At 37.3% G+C, this 20,953-nt stretch overlaps 2 protein-coding genes across 6 annotated transcripts in view; both read left to right on the top strand.

Moving 5' to 3' along the window:
- LOC144646401 (uncharacterized) overlaps positions 1-4,258 on the top strand; it is a 59,095-nt gene extending 54,837 nt beyond the window's left edge. For all 3 annotated transcript variants that reach the window (XM_078505973.1, XM_078505971.1, XM_078505972.1), the window contains exons 8-13: positions 8-94; positions 695-874; positions 1,315-1,532; positions 2,682-2,722; positions 3,048-3,144; positions 3,524-4,258. In XM_078505973.1, coding sequence (XP_078362099.1) covers positions 8-94; positions 695-874; positions 1,315-1,532; positions 2,682-2,722; positions 3,048-3,144; positions 3,524-3,803 — 903 coding nt within the window. In that variant the 3' untranslated portion in view covers positions 3,804-4,258. The remainder of the gene's footprint in view (positions 1-7; positions 95-694; positions 875-1,314; positions 1,533-2,681; positions 2,723-3,047; positions 3,145-3,523) is intronic.
- Positions 4,259-10,268: 6,010 nt separating this feature from the next.
- LOC144646412 (uncharacterized) overlaps positions 10,269-20,953 on the top strand; it is a 35,301-nt gene continuing 24,616 nt past the window's right edge. For 2 of the 3 annotated variants that reach the window (XM_078505993.1, XM_078505998.1), the window contains exons 1-12: positions 10,269-10,384; positions 10,854-10,960; positions 11,945-12,110; positions 13,182-13,354; positions 13,852-13,884; positions 14,582-14,747; positions 15,871-16,052; positions 16,572-16,794; positions 18,316-18,509; positions 19,173-19,357; positions 19,667-19,762; positions 20,514-20,708. In XM_078505993.1, the coding sequence (XP_078362119.1) occupies positions 10,888-10,960; positions 11,945-12,110; positions 13,182-13,354; positions 13,852-13,884; positions 14,582-14,747; positions 15,871-16,052; positions 16,572-16,794; positions 18,316-18,509; positions 19,173-19,357; positions 19,667-19,762; positions 20,514-20,708 (1,686 nt within the window). In that variant the 5' untranslated portion in view covers positions 10,269-10,384; positions 10,854-10,887. Of the gene's footprint in view, positions 10,385-10,853; positions 10,961-11,944; positions 12,111-13,171; positions 13,355-13,851; positions 13,885-14,581; positions 14,748-15,870; positions 16,053-16,571; positions 16,795-18,315; positions 18,510-19,172; positions 19,358-19,666; positions 19,763-20,513; positions 20,709-20,953 lie in introns of those variants that run through there. The other variant, XM_078505999.1, reaches the window with a different exon arrangement.

The following is a 20,953-nucleotide window of genomic DNA, read 5'->3' as shown; positions in this document are numbered from 1 at the left end:
CTTCCAGATAAAAGACACCAAAGTGGCATACGTTGACGCGCGAGAAAGCCCGCCGACCCCACCAATATCACTGAACCAGAAAAATGCAGGCATAGTAAGTTATGTTTCACTTGACCTTCACTTTGATCTTGCTCCGACGAAGAACTAGCGTTCGAAACGTCAGCTTTTTAAAATATGCTATCAACTTCTAGTTAATGATCAGCTATAAAGCTAACTAAATGACTACATTACCGAGGCCTTCCAAGGGGTTTTGGCGACAGGCGACAATGCTCCAAAATAGCTTATAATATTAATGTAGCGACAATCTTGCTCCAGAGCAACCACGGACAGCCGACAGAAACTACCATTGAAATGGTCTATATTTGCGACAGCGACAACGTTTCGCTCACCAAATAGGCGATTGGTGGGTTAGAAACAAGCGACAAAGCGACATCAGAAACCCCCTTGGAAGGCCTCATTACCTTAACCTTAACCCGCACGCCAGATTAGCTCCTTTAAGTTATTCTATCTATTCTATCTATCATGGTCATGTAATTTTTTTTTCAATTTTCTCTTAAATATGTAAAGCGCTATTGATCAGAACATGGAAATATGCGCTATATAAATTAGCAAATTATTATTATTATTATTATTATTATTATTATTATTATTATTATTATTATTATTATTATTATTATTATTATTATTCAAACAGCACCTTAAACCTGATATTGACGACATTGAAGAAGTCAACGTGGCTTTCTCGAAGGCAGAGAGCAGCATTGACATAAAAATTAAAAGCGCTCAGTCTTTAAAGGAGGAACAACAAGATCAAGTCGATTCTTTGGTGCCGCAGGACATGATGTCCTTTTCTTGGCAAATATCAAAAGGAATGGTGAGTGTAAAAAGTATTGTTTACAGTTTAAATTGTAAAAAATGAAACTGTTTTGATGGAGTGAATAGTAAACTATCTTTACTCTGCGATCGCACTTTCAGGCTTCTCTAATCAAAACACTCCTTTACCCTTTACTCTGGGTGTCTCGTACTCTTTCCTCCGACAAGTAGGACTTTTAAGACTTGTCTTTCCCCGGTAAGAACAGAGCCCCTGAAAAGGTCCGTTCCATTTTCATGCCTCTCCTGCTTCAAGTCATCTTTCAAGACAAATGCGCGGCTTTTGGATGAAAGAAGTTTATGGTAAGTGCTTACTCTATCGGTTGCTTAATAATCATATAGATATCCGTACATTCTTACATGAACCTAACGTACTTTAATCCAACCGATTTTTTCCTGCAAATAGCAAGCAACCACTGTGATTAACGATATTTTTTCTGTTAGCAATACCTATCAGGAAAGGGCATCATTCATCGGGATCTCGCCGCCCGCAATGTGTTAGTCTGTGACAACAATCTTGTCAAAGTCGCTGATTTTGGTTTGGCGCGAAGTTCGCACGGAGAGAATGTATATCACGTGACAGGTCAGCACAATAAACTTCCTGTGAAGTGGATGTCACCTGAAGCCATAAATGATGGGGTTTTCACCACGAAAAGTGATGTGTAAGTAAATGAAATTTTACATTTGGCTTGTATCTCTTGCATCTCTCCGACGCTTTCTTCAAATTTCTCTCCATGCGTGTTAAGGATAACAGAATAAATACCGAAAGAAACAAGCAATGACATCTGATGACATGATCCACACCGTGAGCCCAACAATTTAAGAAATTGGCCAGTAAAGAAGATTCAAGAAGTCTGGAAACAAACACGCCTCAAAAGCGATAAGAACCCGCATGATGCACCAATTTTTTTTCCAGGCTTCTTTTCCCCATTTGCTTAAATTATTGGGCTCAAGGTGAGGGTCATATTGTTCCTTTCTTCGACTTAATGATGTAACAATAAGGGTTTTATTTAGGCAGTTTTTAAACGAATTATTTTTATAGGTTACATAAGCATAAATTAACAAGATTTTTAACTTTTTAACATTTTATCTTTTTATATGATGTTTTTGTTTTTATATTGTTATTTATACCATGCCACAGAAAATACAACCAATCAGAATACAGGAAAGCCGTTGTATATTCGACGTTATTATTCAACACATGCGCGCGCTGCCCATATATGGTCAAAATGTAAACGATATCTGTCATCCGTACATAACAGATATCCTGCGATATACGTAGGTTGCGAAGATTCGTCAGAAATCTTGCAAAGCGCTTCATAATTACAGTTTTTCTTTCTGCAAAATGTGTTTCGTTGACAATTTGTTGAATAATAAAACAATTATCCTGCTCAATCTTGCGGAATATCGTCTGATTTTAGCCAACTCGGCCTACGGCCTCGTCGGCTAAGTATCAGGCGATATTCCGCGCGATTTCGCAGGATAATTGTTAAGTATTCAACCCAACCTTCCCATAGTGCGCTGCGACTGTATTCTCGACGAAATTTAGTAAGCGTATTTTCTATGGCATGGTATAAAATAGTTACACAATACTTTCTCGTGGTATACTATGGAATATCCCACTTGTCACTTGTATTTTCTTGGCATACACACTCGCCTAAAGGCTCGTGTGTATACCGAGAAAATACAAGTGACTCGTGGGATATTCCATAGTATACCACTCGAAAGCGTTGCATAACTAGTATATATTTGTTTTTTTACAGGATTCGTAAAAAGCAGTATTTTACTAAAAATATTTTGTTGTATCATAGGTGGTCATATGGCGTTGTGCTCTGGGAGATTGCGACTCTCGGTAATTTCTCTTTAGTTTTTTTTTTTTGCATAAGTATCCCACACATACTGTTTTGGCTATTGTTCATCCCTTGACAGAATAGCAATGCCAGCAAACCTTCTATGACAAGTAGATACACAAACCTACTCCTTACTACTTATGGTTTAGCTTTGTCAAGGCTTTATTCGAAGGGATCAAGATTCAATTGAACTAAAGATTTTAAGTCGTTTCAGAGAGGCGCTTGACCCTTTTTAGTGCTCAGTGCTCGCATGGAACAAACATGTCCGTTTTGGCTGGTCAAAGGGGGTGGAAGGTGCTTAACGTTATATATGAATTTCATTTTTAGGTGGTTTTCCTTATCCGGGAATCAGAAACAGTGAACTTATGAGACAGCTCAGGAGAGGATATAGAATGGAAAAGCCAGATACATGCTCAGATGAGTTGTGAGTAACAACTGTTATTATTTGATGATGTGGAGGCAGGGATAGGTTGCTAATCAGTAAGTTATTGCTAGCGCTACACCTTTTTACCTAAAACAACTTAGGAATAAATCATGTGGTAATCAACTAAAAAAAATAAAAATATTTTAATCTATCGAAACAATTAAAAATGTAAAAAAATATAGATTGATCGAAATACAGTTAAGCCTTCGCTAATGGTCGGCTTGAAATGTAGAATAGGGCAAACCGTGGGAGGGATTTCGGGATCTAAGATCTTGGGGACACTTTGTTGTCTGTGTGTGTGTGGGGGGGGGGGGGGTTTATTTCAAACGTTCACAGTATGTTATTAAGGAGCTTATTTCTCATTGATCCTCCAATGCAGCTATCAATTGATGACGCGTTGCTGGGCAGACGATCCTGATGCGCGACCAACTTTCACCGAGCTGTGCCAAGATCTGAAGGAATGGATGCAGCGAGACGTTCCTTATTTAGACTTAAGCCAGTTGGATGAAGATCAACCGTACTATAATGCATCTGTAGTATCAGCGGCCAACAAATCGTCCTGTGGGGAACATGAGTCAGAGAGTCCTGACCCAGAAACCATCGCAGCGAGTTTGGCGTGCAGCAACAATGACGACAAACCCGAAAGTACAAAGTTATAAACAAACTTAGAAATATAGGCCAACTGAGGTCCCCTATAAATATGCCCAGGCCTAGATACATCTTGTTTAAGGCGCCCATTTGAGAATAGAATAGTCAGAGCATTAGTAAGTTTAAGCAGACCACGACCGAGCCTTTGGGTCTGCGCATGTGTCTTAACGCTTCTCAACTGTCATCTGCAAAACCCATAACTGTTTAACGATTTGACATGTTTTCTTTAACTCGTTCGATAAACCTGTATCCATTTAACCTTGTAATTGGCTCATTTATCGTTCTAATTAACGTATTTACATCATATTAAACTTATATTATATTTAACTTACAGTGTCCTATCCTTGCGATATTAACATTTTTATTATTGTAATTAATTAATATTATGTCTTCTATTCTTATTTCTTTAATTATTTAGACAAACGAAATGGACACACAAAAAGACAAACATAGTTGATAATATAATATTAAATAAAGAATGGTTTTGTCAGATAATAATAAGAGTTCTACAGGAAATAAAATGATAAAATAATTTGGAAGCGTACGAGTGTTTAATTAAAGAACTGAAACGTTTTCTTGCCTCGTTCCTCTTTACAACATTGCAAGCGGAACGTTGCAGTTTCCCGTAGCAGTTACACTTTAAAGTTAAAATTGGCGGCATTATTACCAGTTGTAGTTGTCCAGCTTGATTTACTGAAGTTGAGAAAGGAAAACACAAAATTTGAGAAAAGTTTAACTGCACTTGTCTCAAATTTCGTGTTTTCCTTTCTCAACTTCAGTAAATCAAGTCGGACAGCTACAACTTGAAATAATGTCGTCGCCAATTTTAAACTTTAAATTGTAACTACATTTCAAGAATAAATTGATTTCCCTTGTGTTTACTACAAATCTGAGCTAAGTTGTTCATCACTTTTCAATTTGTTTCTATGTGAGCATATTTCCATTTGGTAATCATTTTCGTTATTATAACTCTTGAGAGACTTTCTCCAGTTTCTGTGGTTTCTCGTAGATAAGGCGGCCTTCGTTTATCTTTGGAAAATATTGATGTGTTGGCGTTGGTTATTTAACAAATCGAACACATTTTTCCATGGTCTACACTCTTATAGACCATAGAAATGACGTCAGAAAATGTTCAAAACTCAAGTGGAACCACGAGGCGTTAGCCGAGTGGTTTAACTGCAAAGTTTTGGACATTTTATAACACTCTGCAACACTCTGCAATGTCCTCAACAAAACAGAGAGTTCTTTCCTCTTTTAAATCAGAAGTAGAAAAAACTTATCGTGGTTTGGCTTTATTTACGTGCGCTTTACATTTTCCGTGCTTTGCCCCGCGCCGGTTGCATGTTTTTGTACGTTATGCAGTGGTTGCACGTTTACCCGTGCTTGGTACCCCATGCATTTTTTTGCCTCGAGCTCTGATTGGCTAACCGAGCTTAAAATTAACTATAGGCGCGTTTACACGGCACAGAAATTTGGCTACGGATCCGTCACAAGAATGGTCTGGACCTGACCACTTTTGTAGAGAAACAGTCAAATCAAAACGGGGCCATAGCCGCCTATGGCCTCGTTTTGATTTGACTGTTTCTCTACAAAAGTGATCAAGTCCGCACCAAATTTTGACGGGTCCGGTTTAATTTTCTGACGAGTCCGTACCTAAATTTTTTGTCGTGTAAACGCACCTTTAATTTATTTGAACTCATACGAGAGCTTAGATGAATCTGTCGAAAACGGCTATCATTTCAAAGTAGCATTAGCCAATCAAATAAAAGCGAAGCCAACGCCTGCTAACTTCATTCAGAGTTCTTTTCAATACTCGAAAGCTGTTTAGTTTCTAAAATGTGACATCCTCTCCCAAATTCAAATTTGAATTTAATACTAATAATCGGCATTACGGTGCAAAATGAAATAAATCACTCAGCCAAAAATTATGACTAACATTTCCAAAATTCTGATCTTTTTGCATTGTTTTTACTCATTGTGTTTTTTCTGTAAAAAAGGTCGGATGACAGAAAATTTGTCTTATAAACGATTTTATGGCCTGTGTGATCTTAATTTCTTCGACATAACAAAATAATTAAGTAGACAAAACACGGTTATGAAAAATGGTGTCACACTTTAATTCATGACGCTCATTTTAGCGTTGGTCGCTTTAATTAACTTTGAAAATTTCCTCCGCGAAACGAGCTAAAAGAAGAAAGAAACGACCCTTAGCTCTCTCCGTATTAATTGATCCATTCCCTCTCATAAACATGCAATTGGCTGTTGTTGCGAAGGTAGGTCAATTATATATTCTGGTTACACTATTTCAGACTTCATATCAATTTTTGGCTGAAACGAAGGGGTAATAAAAATAGTATGCTGACACTTGGTTAATAACTTTTAATTTTAATCTTTGAGGACTTCTTGCGAAAGGCCCAAATTCAATTACAAAATCAACCTTTGCTCCTGGTTATCTTGGAACCTACAATAGCCAACCGCTAAGAAAGCGCTAAAAGACGTCCGACTAAACCAGGAGCCTAGAATCATAAAACCCAACACGTACTTCCCCATCATCTAGGTGACAATACATGTAATAAATTATTTGAAAGACGGTTTCCAAAGGAATAGTTGCAAGCTACCTGATGTAACTATAAGAAGAAACCTTTTTAAACTCTAAGCGTCTTGCATTCGGTCTTGAATTCAATTTATAAATAAATAAATAAATAAATAAATAAATAAATAAATAAATAAATAAGTAAATAAGTAATAAGTCTTAGCCCGAAAACAAGGCGCTCTCAGTAATAAAAAAAATCATTTGTTTATAACTGACGCACCATAAATTCCATCTTAAAATTAGTATTTGTTATCGCTAGCGCACACCGCGCTCTTAATGACAGGCCCAAAGGAAATGGTAAGTTTTGTTTTACAAGAACATCAAAGTTCCACGAGGCAAAGCCGAGGAGAACATTGAGGTTTTTCTCTTCAACCTCGAACCAATTCACGTTCATTTGTTATTTCGCCGCGGTTTCAAGACGCACGTACAGACCACATTTAAGTCCAATGCAAAGTTCAAGCTGTCATTGCCCAAGGGAGTTTGCGAGTAGCGCCTTGTAGTAGTGACTTGTTTTGGAAGCAGTACACTCGGAGAAAATTTCCTCGCATTTTAATTTTAAGCTTTGGGGGCCAGGAACCGTCTTGTCATGTGCCTGCAATATCAGCGTTCAGCAGCTTGAGCCTTAAGGTTTTCAAATGTAAGCGAGTTAATAAAAAAACGTCAAACGACGACAAATAGTTGGCAAGTACGATTATTACCCGACACTGCGCCAGACTGCATATCCCTGCCACAGTTTGCCGTGTAGTAGGTTTGTATATTTATTTAATCCATTTATAAGCTAGCTGTTTAAGATCCTTCAATAAACAGTTTATATCATCTCAACCTGAATCTCGCGAATCCCAGAAGCCCAAGTAGTTTTGTAATATGTAGTCGTCCTTGTGAAGTTTGACTTTGGTGTACTTTAATTTAACTTCATCATATACTGAATTGAACAGCGTACGTGTGGTATAAGTGCTTTATTTTTTAACTGTAAACATGATAAACATTGCTGACTCACGTATCCACTGAAGGAACATAAAAAATAATCATTCCAATTATTCAAAGGGAAAAAAATCTCACTTCACTTTCTTGCTTAAAATGCTTATCACGAAGGCAGAACAAAACGTGTTCATGATATCACATTTACCACCTGGACTCAGTCTCTGAGCTTGATATTTTATTGAACAAACTGAATCCATTGTCACTGACATGCAACTTTCACAACTTAAATTAAACATCCAATCATAAACTGAGCGTGCAAACCGTCAAAGCATCCAAGTGTTTAACTTATTCAACAAACAAAGAAACACATAACAGTAAATGCAGTGTCTCGCGTTGTATGCACAGCTGACATGTAAGTTTAAATGTCGGGGAATCACATGGCAGGGCAAAGCACTCATCGGGAGAAAGAATTGTTTAAAATGTTTCCTTTTATTTCAAATAACCTTGACAATATAGTTCTGAGTTAGATGGCTTCCAGACATCTACCGCAGTTTCTCACCAAAAAAATAATTTCGGTAACTGATGACTTCTTTTCTTTTCCTTTTTTATTTGCTTTTCAAATGGACATAAAGGAGACAGTTATACGACAATACAATTAGTTTGCGTGACAATTCGTGTTTTATATGCCACTGCAAAATCGAACCTCATTCACTCTGTACGGCACACAATGTGTAAAGCTTCACTTTTTAGAATGCGCAGACTTTTTAAAAGTCTGCACATTTCAAGTCAGGAAAACCCGAAGTAGCAATGAGAAAAACAGTTAATGTTAAGACTTTAAGTTTGAGAAAAACGTCTTGCATTCACCTGCTGGTAGAAGAAATTGCTTAAAAGGTATGTTAATAAAATTTGTGGACTTTAGATAACCAATATCAGTTATTAAGCCGACTTTGCATTGAATTCGCGCGGAATATTGGCGAACTGATAAACAAGAGAAACAGCTATCTTATACTTGTTACTGAGCACGAGGTTAAAAAAAGACGTAAACTTTGCTTTAAAAGTACAGTTGTGTATATTAGCTGCAGTCGCTCATCTCTATCATCATCTGCTTCCTTATGTCTCCTCTGGTCTTAATTTTGTTGGCAGACCTAATATCCTCGAATGTATATTTGATCTAAAACTGACGCAGCAAAGCAAAACCTACGCATATAATCAATTCTGCAAAGTCATGACCCTTAAAAAGAAACACAACAGCACGAAAAGCATCATTGCCAAGTTTGAATTTTGTTAAACCGATAAATTTACTAGTGTAGCTAACTGACTGAAAACTGAGTTTGCTACCTTAACACGACAATAATTAATTACCGATAACTAACTGTCAAATAGTGCTGTTGATACAATATCAGCATGTGTTAGAATAATTTTTTTAATACTAAACGCTTATTTCACCGATATAGCACGATGAACTCCTCAAAAACAAAAATTAGTTTAGCTTAGTCACCTTTGTCAGCATTTTCAATAGTTGCTTTGACACCTTGTATCTAAAAATTGTTACAACAAGAAGGGTACCAAACAACCCTCCTATCCACCTATCCAAGTTGATCAAATTACTAGCGTACCCTCAAGGAAAAAAAGTTTTGAAACACATTATAAATTAAATATAACTCATGGGAAATCGAATTTGCTTGTTCCGTGTCTAGCGCGACTAATTCAAAATCAACACTTACAAATTGCTTGTTGCAAATGATCAAAGTAAAATATGTTTCTTAAAGTATCATACAGAACATACAGTCAACCGAGTTCCATCTGCTTTCTAATTAACAATTAGATTATGAGCCCGAGTTTTCTATGAGCAAATAGTCAACGAGGCGCAGCCGAGTTGACTATCGCTCATAGAAAACGAGGGCGAGTAGTCTAATTGTTTTAGTAGAAACTCTAAAGGATTGTAGTCCAAAACCTACAATATTGTGCACTTTGAAGACAAAAATCAAGAAAATTTACCACTTAAAAAGCTACTCGCGCGCGCGACTGTTTTCTATCGGCGAATAGAAAACAGTGGGAGAACCAATCAGATTCGCGGATTTCCAATAGAACACAGCTGAGTTTCTACTAATGTAAATTACGTATTCGTTCAGCTGTAAATTATGCCCCTAAATTTAATAACTGTGTAAATTAATTATTCAACTTAAGAAATTTCTCTTCAGTATAAAAATATATAAAGTGACCCTGGGGCTAAAAGGTTTGACTGTTTGACTGAAAAGTAGGAAAACGAGTTGAGTCCATAGCCAGTTGTTCCCGGCTTACTGAGCGAAAAAAAATGTTATTGCTTCGAAGATCACAGGAAGAGGATCGGAGTGCAAACATATTTTTCAAACAAGCAAAAAAAAAACATTAGCAACCACTTGTAGTAACACCATACTAGCTGACGCAATCCTGTAATGTGAGATGACAATGTCACAATATTTTAACCAAATATAGTTGTAATGAACAACGGTATGATAATAAAAAATTCATTGACTTAGCAGCGGTAGTAGTAGTAGTAGCAGTAGCAATAGCATGAGCTGTAGCTGTAGAAGTAGCAGAAGCAGTAGCAGAAGTAGATGCTGTTGTTAGCATAGATGCTGTTTTTAACTCAAGCCGCTCGGGCTCACTCAAGCTTCAATTAAATGCATAGTCATAATTATTCATTAATCCGACCGGAAATTTCTTCAAATAATATGGTGAGGCTTGGTGAGGTTCGCAAATACGACGTCCAGTTACGAACATGATTATTACGGAGCAATAGCTGGCAGCGTGTCAAGAACCTATCAGATAAAAACGTGTTAACTCAGGTGAAAAAAAAAAACATGCCAGTTTATTATATATATTGTTAGTTTGTTGTTAAAAGCCTTTGTGTTTAGTAAATCAAGCTTGCAATTGTCTTTTAGATAATATTCATGAAGCAATATAGTTTTATGTGGTTTTAAATTAACAAGTCTGGGGCTCTTTGTCGTTTAGTCATTCTGTTTGAAGTAACTTCGGGCATTTAACTTGTTACACCTATTTAGTAGAAGAGTCGTGCACAACCCAAACAAACATCAGGTATTTAAGTTCACACTTTTTGGCGCTATCTTTATAATTTCAGAAGGTATTTACTTTCGGTTTTACTAGCTTCTTACCTTCTTATCGGAGGCTTGTTTCTTTAAAGAAATTTGGTTGTTTTCGAAAATTTAATGTATAGTGTTTCTTTAGTAGATGTCATTTCTCCTCCGTTATAACTGAAAGGCAAATGCATAAGGGCTGATATAGTTGTTCGTTGAGCTATTCTTTGTGAAAAACATATAGTAGAATAATTCGATGTTCACAGTACGGCGAATAAGTAAATTAAAGCTCAAAACTCGGAGAAAACGCCAGCGATCACTTCAAAATATCCTTGCAGGAAAGACAGTATTATTAATATCCTTTTTGTCTTTACATTTCTACTGCAACAAAGCTTTACGAAACATATTAATTAATGTTTGATAAACAAAGTTACGTAATCAAACGACTTTGTTATTTAATCTTGTTTCAGCTAATTACAACAGCATCCAAACCCTGAAAGCAGAATGTTCCATGTCGTCTTTGGTATCTTATGGCTGTGTACATGCTTCACTATGTCATACCAAGAAAATACAAAAGGTAACAACATAGCTAGGCTTATTTTTTTCTTCAGTAGTATGGTCTAGGATGGTCATGGAAGTGTGATCGGTAGAATTTGAACCACACGTTTTCATACATACATCAAACATATACACAACCATATTTTGAATGAAAATATTCTGCAACCCACGCATTTAAATAATTATATTGCACGGCCTTTAAGCAATAATAAATAATAATAATAAACTTATCTATTTTTGGTCCACTTGTTGTTGCCATGTTACGAATCAATATTTTGTGGGCTACGCATTAGTGACTTTTACGTAAACATCTTTTTTCAAGTCTAGTGTTCAAGTAAGTACAACTCATATTAAGGAGACATTATCATGTCTTGTTTCAGAAACTATTAATTCGAATAATATCTTGATCTGCTTTTGTTAATTGAACTTTTATTACTCAAATCATTTACTAGTATCCGTTTATCCGTTTTAGGCTTGGGTGTATAAATCCGGAACACACCCAGAACACCTCTGAAACATCCCCTAAACCCAAAACCATAGAAATGCAAATTTGAAAATATTTCATAAGTCGGTAACAAATCGACAAAAACCGACGACTAAAGAGACGACTGAACTATACCGAAAAATTTCTCAGATGACAAAGAGATTTCCAAAAAAATTACCATTGCTTCCAAATATTTTTTAACCTTTTTGTCCAAGGAAAAAACGGCGAAAGAGCCATTAATATGAAACTTTTGTTTAGTAGTATTGGTGTCGTTTTTGATTTCCTATAAATGTTGCCGCGTTACCTTGTTATTTGCATTTCGTCTTCAAAAAACGGATATGACGTCATGGTGTAGGTTGTAAGTATAGATGTGCATATATAGGAAAAAATAAGTCACGCTTGAATCCTTTTGGACATATATACAGCTGCCATGTTATATTTTCATATATTTGTTGCTTTTTATATTAGTTGAATTCTTTGTTGTAACGAGAGTTTAAAAATAGACTTTGCTTTAAATAGTTTGTGGCTCAGTGGTCAAAAACACACTAAAAAGTCCAGGATATCCAAACAGTTATGAAAACGACACAGACTGTATTTATGTGGTTCCTATCCCACCTGGTATGGCCATGAACATTTCCTTTAAAGATTTTGACATAGAGGGACGCCATAGTGAGCAGGAATGCAGGTAAGTAGCCTTCATTTTACACATTATCTAACTTCACACAGTAGTGAACATCTAATGCGAGCTCGAGTAGCCTCAAAGAGTGCTTTGGAGCCTCTTATGATTTCTAACGAGAGCGTCGAAGCCGCTCCCGAAATCCCGCAAGCTACGTAGGCTAAACGCGCGGAACGTGAAGAAGCTGATCTACCATGCAAGTGGCACAAATCACAAAAAACTTGACCAGCCTTTGAAGAGCGTTATACCTGACTGAGCCCTGTTGAACAGGCCTATTTCGATACATTCATATGCTAACATGGCTCCGAGGCTTAGGGAAATAAGAAATTACATCGAGGACGAGTAATGGACAAATTATTTATTTTGTTTTATTCCCCCTATGCTCGGTGCCAAGTAATAATTTTTATATGCCGAGCATGGCCTATTAAACAGGCAAACCGCTAAGAGAGAAGTGGGGAAGGGTTTCCTTGGGCATGGTAGCATGCATTCCAGGGCGAGTAGGGAAATCCGTGTTATTGCGGTTTTCAGTAAAATGCGAACTCTGAAAGTCAATCTGCAACCAACGGTCAACGCTTTTGCTGCCGTCAATCATCTTAGCGGACCTCTCGGGAAACAGAAGTTCATTTCAATAGGCCATTTCCGAGTTACTCTTTGCCTCTGTTTCAAAACGAGTCTACGTGCGAAACCATTCATATGAAAATGAGTTTCACCTTCACGTCCATTTTCATGCAAATCAAACTCATTTTCATTTGAATGGTTTCACACGTAGACTCGTTTTGAAACAGAGGCAAAAGGTAACTCGGCAATGGCCTATCGGGTCAAAAGATCAAGTCTGTCAGTTGTCATTGGTAGATTTCGATTCATTTTGTTTGTTTCTGTTTTTCATGGTTCGTTGGTTGTCGCTATAATCATGATTGACGGCAGCGAAAAACGCAATCGTTTGTTGTATTTTGAATTTCAGAGTTCGCATTTCACTGAAAACCGCAATAAACGCCGGCCTTGAACTGGACAGCCACGAGGCTTTAACAAAAGTCTTGCTAAAAAAAATACATCTTAGATTTATCTTGTTTTTTTTTTTAGATTTGACTATGTGAAGATTGGTAATGACCAAAACAACAAGTATGGTGTGTACTGTGGTGAAAAGACTGGAGAATCAGTTCTTGTAAATGGCAAATACGTTGTGATAACATTTCACTCAGATGACAATATTCAAGAAAAGGGATTTCTGCTGCACTTCACTGCTGTCCCAGTCGGTAAGTACAGAGAGAATCAAACAGCTTGACTCTCTGAGAAGAGACGAAATGTGAGAAAGGAAATAAAAAATCGTCTTCAAACATGACAGGAAATATCGATCAGCATTGTTTAGAACAAATTTGGTATTTTAGATTTCTACTCTATCTCGATCAAAGCAATTGCTTATCCATCGAGTATGACATATTTTTATTTAAAAAGTGGAACAATATTAAATTTTGTTTTACATTTTTGGTCTTTAAAACGCTTTCATTCAGTTGCTTTATGGTAAAAATGTATGGGTTTACACGAAGTGTAACATACGCTAGCATGTGAAGAGCGAAAAGACCTTTCGGTTTACAAACAAGAAAAAAACATTAGGCTCACTGATTCATTCCCGAACAACTTTGTCAACTCACACGTGTGGGCATTGCGAATCCTTATGTAATCGGCTGTTGCGTTTTGTAGTTTCTTATACTGTTTTAATGTTAGATTCTAACGTTTATTTGTTTTTCAACAGGAAATATGACGATCACTCAGCTACCACCAAACGGTAAAATATTTTTTATGCTTTCATGATTTCTTTTTAGTTTCCAAAGCCTTCTAGCCTATAATATAAGAAAAAAGTTAAAATAAGCACTATTGCTTTTAACAGTGGACATTTGTCACAAATTAGTTCAGTATTGTAAAAAATGCTTAGAAGTAATACATAAAAGTTATAAAATATATACACCATTTTAATAAGTCGAGGGGCCATTTAGAATTTTTATTTTTCCGCGAATGACGTCATTAATAAAATATTCAAAATGACACCTCGGCTTATAACAATGGTAGATACTTCATTTTAATACGTCGAGGCGCAGATGAATATTTCATTAACAACGTCATTCGCGGAAAGTTAAATATTCAAAATGGTGTCTCGACTTATTAAAAGGGTGTATACATAAAATAAATAACTTATATGAAACTGTTTTAAAAGGTCTGCGTTCGAGCTTGGTTTCCGCAGCATAAAGTGACCAGGACTACCTCTACTCCCCCTGAATGGGATGCTTATCGGTATTCATTTGTACACCTGGGTGGGGGGCAGAAGAATAAAGAATAGAAACAAAGGTTTCAGTTCTTAAATAAATGTCATTTCAAGGAACAATTATACCCTTTCTAGCCTCAACGTAGCCAGACCTCTAAGGTACCAAAAGTACCAAACTTGTCGTTGCCGTCAACTTGTTTTAATGTTTATCATTTTAAAACAGTCACGGAGTGTGGTTCAGTAGTCAACAACACGGTGAAAAGTCCCGGATATCCAAACAACTATCCAAATGGCACGGACTGTACTTATGTGGTAGCCATTCCACAAGGAAAAAGAATGAACATTTCCTTTTACGATTTTGACGTGGAACATGAGCCAACACGGTGCGAGTAAGTAACGACATGAAAGCGTCTCAGTAGTTTTACGGTTCACGAACTTGTATTAAATATTTAAACACAAGTTCACGAACTTGTGTTCAAATATTAAATAAATATGATGATCAACATTAATACAGTTAAGAATTATATACTGAGGTGGAAGTGTTCGTGGCGAGGTAAATATCCACCACTTTCCCCGACACTGAGGTGAATAACTGTTTTAGTAAATATCACACAAGCTGAATAAAATAGTTGCCAAAAATATTACTTAAATTAGCCGAAACGAAACGCGCGGCCATTTTTTCATCTTCGGTTGCTCGGAGGTAAATAGTACTTTGCTAATCATCTCCGAGTTAGCCAATCATACCATAAATATAAATGATATTTGAAGAAAAATTACTTTTAACGCCACCCTAGGTGGATGACTTTTTTTCTGTAGTTTTCGGTACCCTGGGTAACGCTTTTTCACACCTTCAGCTGTCTGAGCTTGCATTTTCTCAATTAAAGGAAAACTGTCACCACTTTAACTTCAAAAACTGAAGAGCCTAAAGACATATGGAAGCTATAGTGGTCCAATTTTGTTAAAAATCACCATGCCAGTGCACTGAAGCATTATTTTGATGCCATAAGGAGCTTTAGAACTCAATTTGAAAATATCAGGCTGTTTTTTCAAGTTTTGTCCTTGTGGACTGGAAAAACACCCAAAAATTATTACGGCTCCCTTCTTTCTTCAACAAAAATTTACTTTATATCCCCATCTTGATTTGCTAGGTGCATTTCATGTACAAGAAGACCTATTCGCCAATTTTAGTACTTTTTAACGAAAAGCATTAAAATCTCCGTGACAGTGTCCCTTTAAACGCCCCCGCCGTTAATTTCAAACTTGGCCTGGTGGACCCGGTGTTCTATTTGTTATATACCTCTGTAAACAGGCTGTAGGGGTGTATCTACAGCTTATTATACCTCTATAAACAGGCTACAGGGGCGTATCTACAGCTTCTATTTGGAAACCCGGCGTTTAATCGAGAAAATACGGTACATGTATTTCGCTTCACGCACGCAAATACAAAGCCAAAGGCCCCAGTCACTGACGAGCTTACCGATAGGCCGTCAAGGTATTTACTTCTCTTTGCAGATTTGACTATCTGAAGATAATTTCAATCAATAATGGCAACAACTGCGACCTTGGTAAACACTGCGGAGTGAAAACCGGGCAGACAGCTCTTGTATCTGGGGACTATGCTGTGCTGATGTTTCACTCGGACAGGAATTTTCAAAGTAAAGGATTCCTTTTATTTTTCACTGCTGTTCCAGAAGGTAAGTTTAATATGAAAGCAGACCAATTCCTCAAAATAGACGCATGTTGTAGTTGTAGAAAAGAGACCTACTCACGTAAAGGGTCAATTTTCTCCCAGTATAGGACCATTTTTTGAAAGTATTTTTGAAAGTATTTTATTAACTGTTATAATTAGCGTCGCTTTGAAAATTTTTCTTTTTTCACGTAATAAATTAAAATTCAATTAGCTACAAATAATGCTGAATTAGTAATAGGTTATTATTTAATAACCAAGATACTACTCGCTTTGTGATCCGCATCATGATGACGTCACTGCTTGGTGTGACTCACGCACGTGATCAGAGTTCAAAGTCCAAGTCAGTCTGATTGGCAAACGTTTTTCCAAACTCGGCGCCAAAACAAAGCAAAAATGACGACATGACGGGATATCCATGAAAGGCGTTAACGCTAAGCTTAAATAATAAATGATTGTACATTACATCGCGTAGATTTTAATTTAAAAACAATTTTTGATTCTTTATTCGATTTCACAACAATAGTAATTAGTTCCACTCAAGCAACGATGCTCACAACCACAACTGGACCTCAAAATGATTCCAAACCTGCAAAAGCTCCTGGTAATACACGTGATCCTTACAGCACGGATACAAAAGGGTTATCCACTTTAGTGATCGTAGTGATAGCTGTTGGTGGTAGTATGCCGGCTGTGATCATCGGAGTAGCGGTTCCTTGCTACATTCGAAGGAGAAGGAAAAATAAAAGGTTTTAGTAATATTTCACATTTTTCTTTTATTTATTAAAGTAACCTACATGCCTTAGTTTATGTAAGCAAACAGGCCTTTCTTTTTTAAGTTCATCTACTTGTATTTATTTTTTTTTAATTCGCGCAATTTCTTCAATCATTAATCCTGGGGGGACTCCCATATGAAACAGACGGGGGGTGCTTGTCAGAAACTTTGAATTAAACCGCGAAAGGAGATCAGTCTGGACGTGGCTCAAGTATTTGTGACCCCTTAAACATGTCAAAATGCTAAAAATATAATTGTTATTTCTATATTTCTTCGCCTGCACCCTAAATACAGCTAAAAATATTTGAATTATACCTGAAAAACTTCAAGTAAGAAAAGAATTCGAGATTTACTCCCCTAAGCGAGACAACGAGCTTTCCCGTCTCTTTCATTTGGGAATTCCCCCTCTCGGGTTGTAACAATCCCCTATTCTTGAGCTTTTTTTCAGTATTTGAACAATATCACAATAAGAAAGGGGGGGTTTGGGGGGTTATAGGGGGGGGGGGGGGGTACCCCAAGGGGATTTTATAATATTTGTGAAAAAAAAAAAAAAAAAAAAAAAAAATTTTATAAAAAAAGAATAAAAAAATAAAAAAAAAAAAAAAGGATTTTTAAAAAAATAAATATATTGTTTGATTTGTATTGGGGTTTACAGTTGTGTACATGTGACTAATATGGTACTGGAATTGGTCGCAACCGCATGAATATTTAATGAATTTTACAAGTTAATTAACGATGTTCACGATGTTCACTGAAGTGTTGACTGTAGGGAACGTTTTCTGTTACATTTTTGTGTGGTAGGCTTTAGCAAAAATTATTCTTGTTCGCACATGATAGTTTTTAGACGCTTAGTTCACGCCGGATACAATCTAAACCATTTATAAAACACAAAATTTCTTCCAATAAAAAATCCCCAAACCGCTTTACCCTGTCCCTACCACCTCCCCCATTTTGTCATACAGTAGAACCTCGGTAACTCGAACTCGGATAACTCGAAAAACCCGCTAACTCGAACTAAATTTCGTTTCCCTTGATCAAAATTTGGGTCAAATTTACCCCGATAACTCGAATTCCGGTTCTTGCAACTCGCTACGGTTGCTCTTTGATTAGAGCGACAAAACAGATCACGTATTTGACAGCCTTTTTTCACTCTCATCCTAAGAATTTATGATCGTGTTAGAGTTTCTGACGAGATAAGTTTAATTTGCACTGTGCTGTATACTGAAGTGTTGAAAAATCAGTAAACTATCAATTATTAACTTGGCAAATTAAATATTCAATCGACCCCGATAACTCGAAACCCCCCTTACTCGAACTGTTTTTCGTTTCCCTTCAGAGTTCGAGTTACCGGGGTTCTACTGTATTTAAATATGTACTTCTCATTGTTTGTACTTCGTGTGTCGCCCAAGAATGTAGGTCAAAAATGCTTTAACACTCACACTTTTGCCAATCACAGCCAGGATTGATCACGATTCTTTGAAAATTGATATTGCAGGGGAAATAACAATATCAGGTTAACAAAGAAAAGTCAAAGAATTGATAGATGGGAAGTGAAGAGCGAGGACGTTGACTTATGTGAAGAGCTCGGTCAAGGCGCATTTGGAAAAGTGTGCAAAGGAATCCTGAAGGTCTCTTCAGTAAAAAAGAAAGAAAAATCGACAATAACTGTAGCGGTTAAGATGCTACAAGGTATGTTACAAAGGACTTATGCACTAACAGGTGATTTAACCTTGGAAATAGTTTCGTTTTTAATTGTGCTGAGACATTTTAGGAAAACCCGTTATGTCACGCAATTAAAATACACCGCAAAAGAACTCTAAAGAAACACAGAAAAGCCAAGAAGGGCCTGGATCGAAAACACTTGAAAATATCAAAACTGACCATTGCAATTGAGTAAACTTGAAACATGTTTTAGGTGGTTTCTAGAAAGTGGAAATCGTCCTTGTTTGTTAAGTCGCCATGATTTTGTCACAAAACCTGAGACTGTTGCTCTGCATTGGTAAAATAGGAGATGAGATGGCCAAACGCTTATGGTTAGCGTGCATGTCGAGCTCCAGATCAAAAAGTTCTGGTTCAATCGTGGCCGGGTCATTGTTCTGTCTTCTAAAGTTAGATACCCTCGCGGTGCCTATCTCCAAGGGTACCAGCGAATTATTGGGTGAGGCATAGTTAGAGTCCCTTCTACCAACTATGGGTGAGATGAAATGACCACCTGTCCAGTTGAGTGTCCTGCAATAGCCTAGCATCCTATCTAGAACTAGCAATATTCCTAGTCGCCTTATGCCATTAAAACTGGTTAGAGCTCCGACCCCCTCTTTTCAAACCGTTATAATCATTGTTTAAACTTTACAGATGATGCAACTCCTGAACAGAAGAAAGATTTCTTAGATGAGATCAATCTGATGAAAGCGGTTGGTTCACACAAGAACATCGTGAGTCTAATTGGCTGTTGCATCAAGTCCTCACCAAATTTCCTTATAGTGGAGTTTGCGTCGAAAGGAGACTTGCTTTCGTATCTGAGAGAGCGAAGAAAAAAGGTAAAAGTTGGAGCATTGAGTGCTAAAAGGGTGCCTATATATCTCATCGAATCTGCCTTTGGTCAATAAGTGCTAAACAGCGTGAAAAACGAGTACTCGTGCGCCTTTTTATTGGAAGCAACGTATTAAAAGATGTTGAGGATATTTCAAGGAGTTGCAAACAGACACCTAAGTTTTAAAACGCTCAAGCACACAAAACAGACTCTGATCTTGGTGCTTGGATAACTTGCTCATTATGAAATGGTGAGTCTCTAACAAAAAACAATAATTTTCAAAATGTTTTTTAATAAATTTCTGACTTATTTTCAGGTTAAAAACACCAAATCCGAGGCATACGTGCAAGTACGAGAAAGCCAGCCGCCACCGACACCACCAAGATTACTGCATCAGAAGAGTACAGGCAGTGTAAGTGAAATTTCACTTACCCCTAAAATAGCAACTCAGTCATTTGCGTGCATTGAAGGCCGTCAGTTATCCGCTGAGCCAAAAAATGCCCTGAAGAAAAGGCACTGGCATTACTTCTATGCTTAGCAAACATTGACACGATTCTCGTCGCCCGGGGGGTGATGGGGATGCTCGTCGTCGCGCTTAGAGGTGTAAATTTCAAATTTTTGGTCTCGCTTAGGGTGTTCCTGACAAAACGCCAATATTTTTTGCCATAACGGTCTCGTTTTGGGTTACACACGAAGAAATATACAAATATATATTCTATTCTTAGTTTTTGGTATCTTGTAGGGGTCAAGAAAAGCTTGAGCCACACCCAGATTGGTCTCTTTTAGGGGTTCTTTTTTAAAAATTTCCGACGAGCATCCCCGTCCGTTTCATATAGGAGTCCTCCCCCATCCCCGGGCCTCATCGTGAGCTCTAAAATTAACGCAATTGGGGAAAAGAAACCTTTGAAAACCCGAAAAAACGTAAGGCTTTAATGGGATTCGAACCGTGACATCCGGGATACCGGTGCTATGCTCTGCTAAGGTTTACCAACTGAGCTATGAAGCCACATGTTCAAGAGCCAGGTCATTTTGTGGGTTCTATCTTTCCTAGGAAAGAATAGTTGAAATTTACTCTGTCAATACTTCTATAATATTACTCTACTCCATTCCCCGCATTACTTCTTCTGCTACTCTTAAAGCTTGTCCATAACTTCTCCCCGCAGTATGAGCTTGGTAATGACGACATCGGTCAAGAAAATGTCGCGTTCTCGAAGACGGAGAGCAGCACTAAGCTAAGAAATAACAGCGCACAGTTCTTGATTGACGATGAACAGGATCAAGTATACGACGAAGATGAAGACGATTCTTTGACGCCCCAGGATATGATGTCCTTCTCCTGGCAAATAGCACAGGGAATGGTAAGCGATAAAAAACGTACTTATTGCACTTTTTAAGTGTTAATCGATCATATTTCATGATGGAGTAAAATTCTAAGCGTCAGTGTCCTGCGATCACCCTTTAATGCTAGTCATTCCACTTCTCTCGCCACCACTTTTCGGGAGACTCGAAAGTCTGTCCTTGTGGTATCCTAATACTCGGTATCTCATGCATTCCTGTCTTCGAAGCTAACAATTTCCGTGCTACTTGCACGTTACTTTTTCTT

Source organism: Oculina patagonica, chromosome 3 (genome assembly GCF_052425735.1).
Source record: "Oculina patagonica isolate OP01 chromosome 3, crgOcupat, whole genome shotgun sequence".
In the NCBI taxonomy this organism is placed as follows: Eukaryota; Metazoa; Cnidaria; class Anthozoa; order Scleractinia; family Oculinidae; genus Oculina; species Oculina patagonica.
This window is presented reverse-complemented; position numbering and strand designations above follow the sequence as displayed.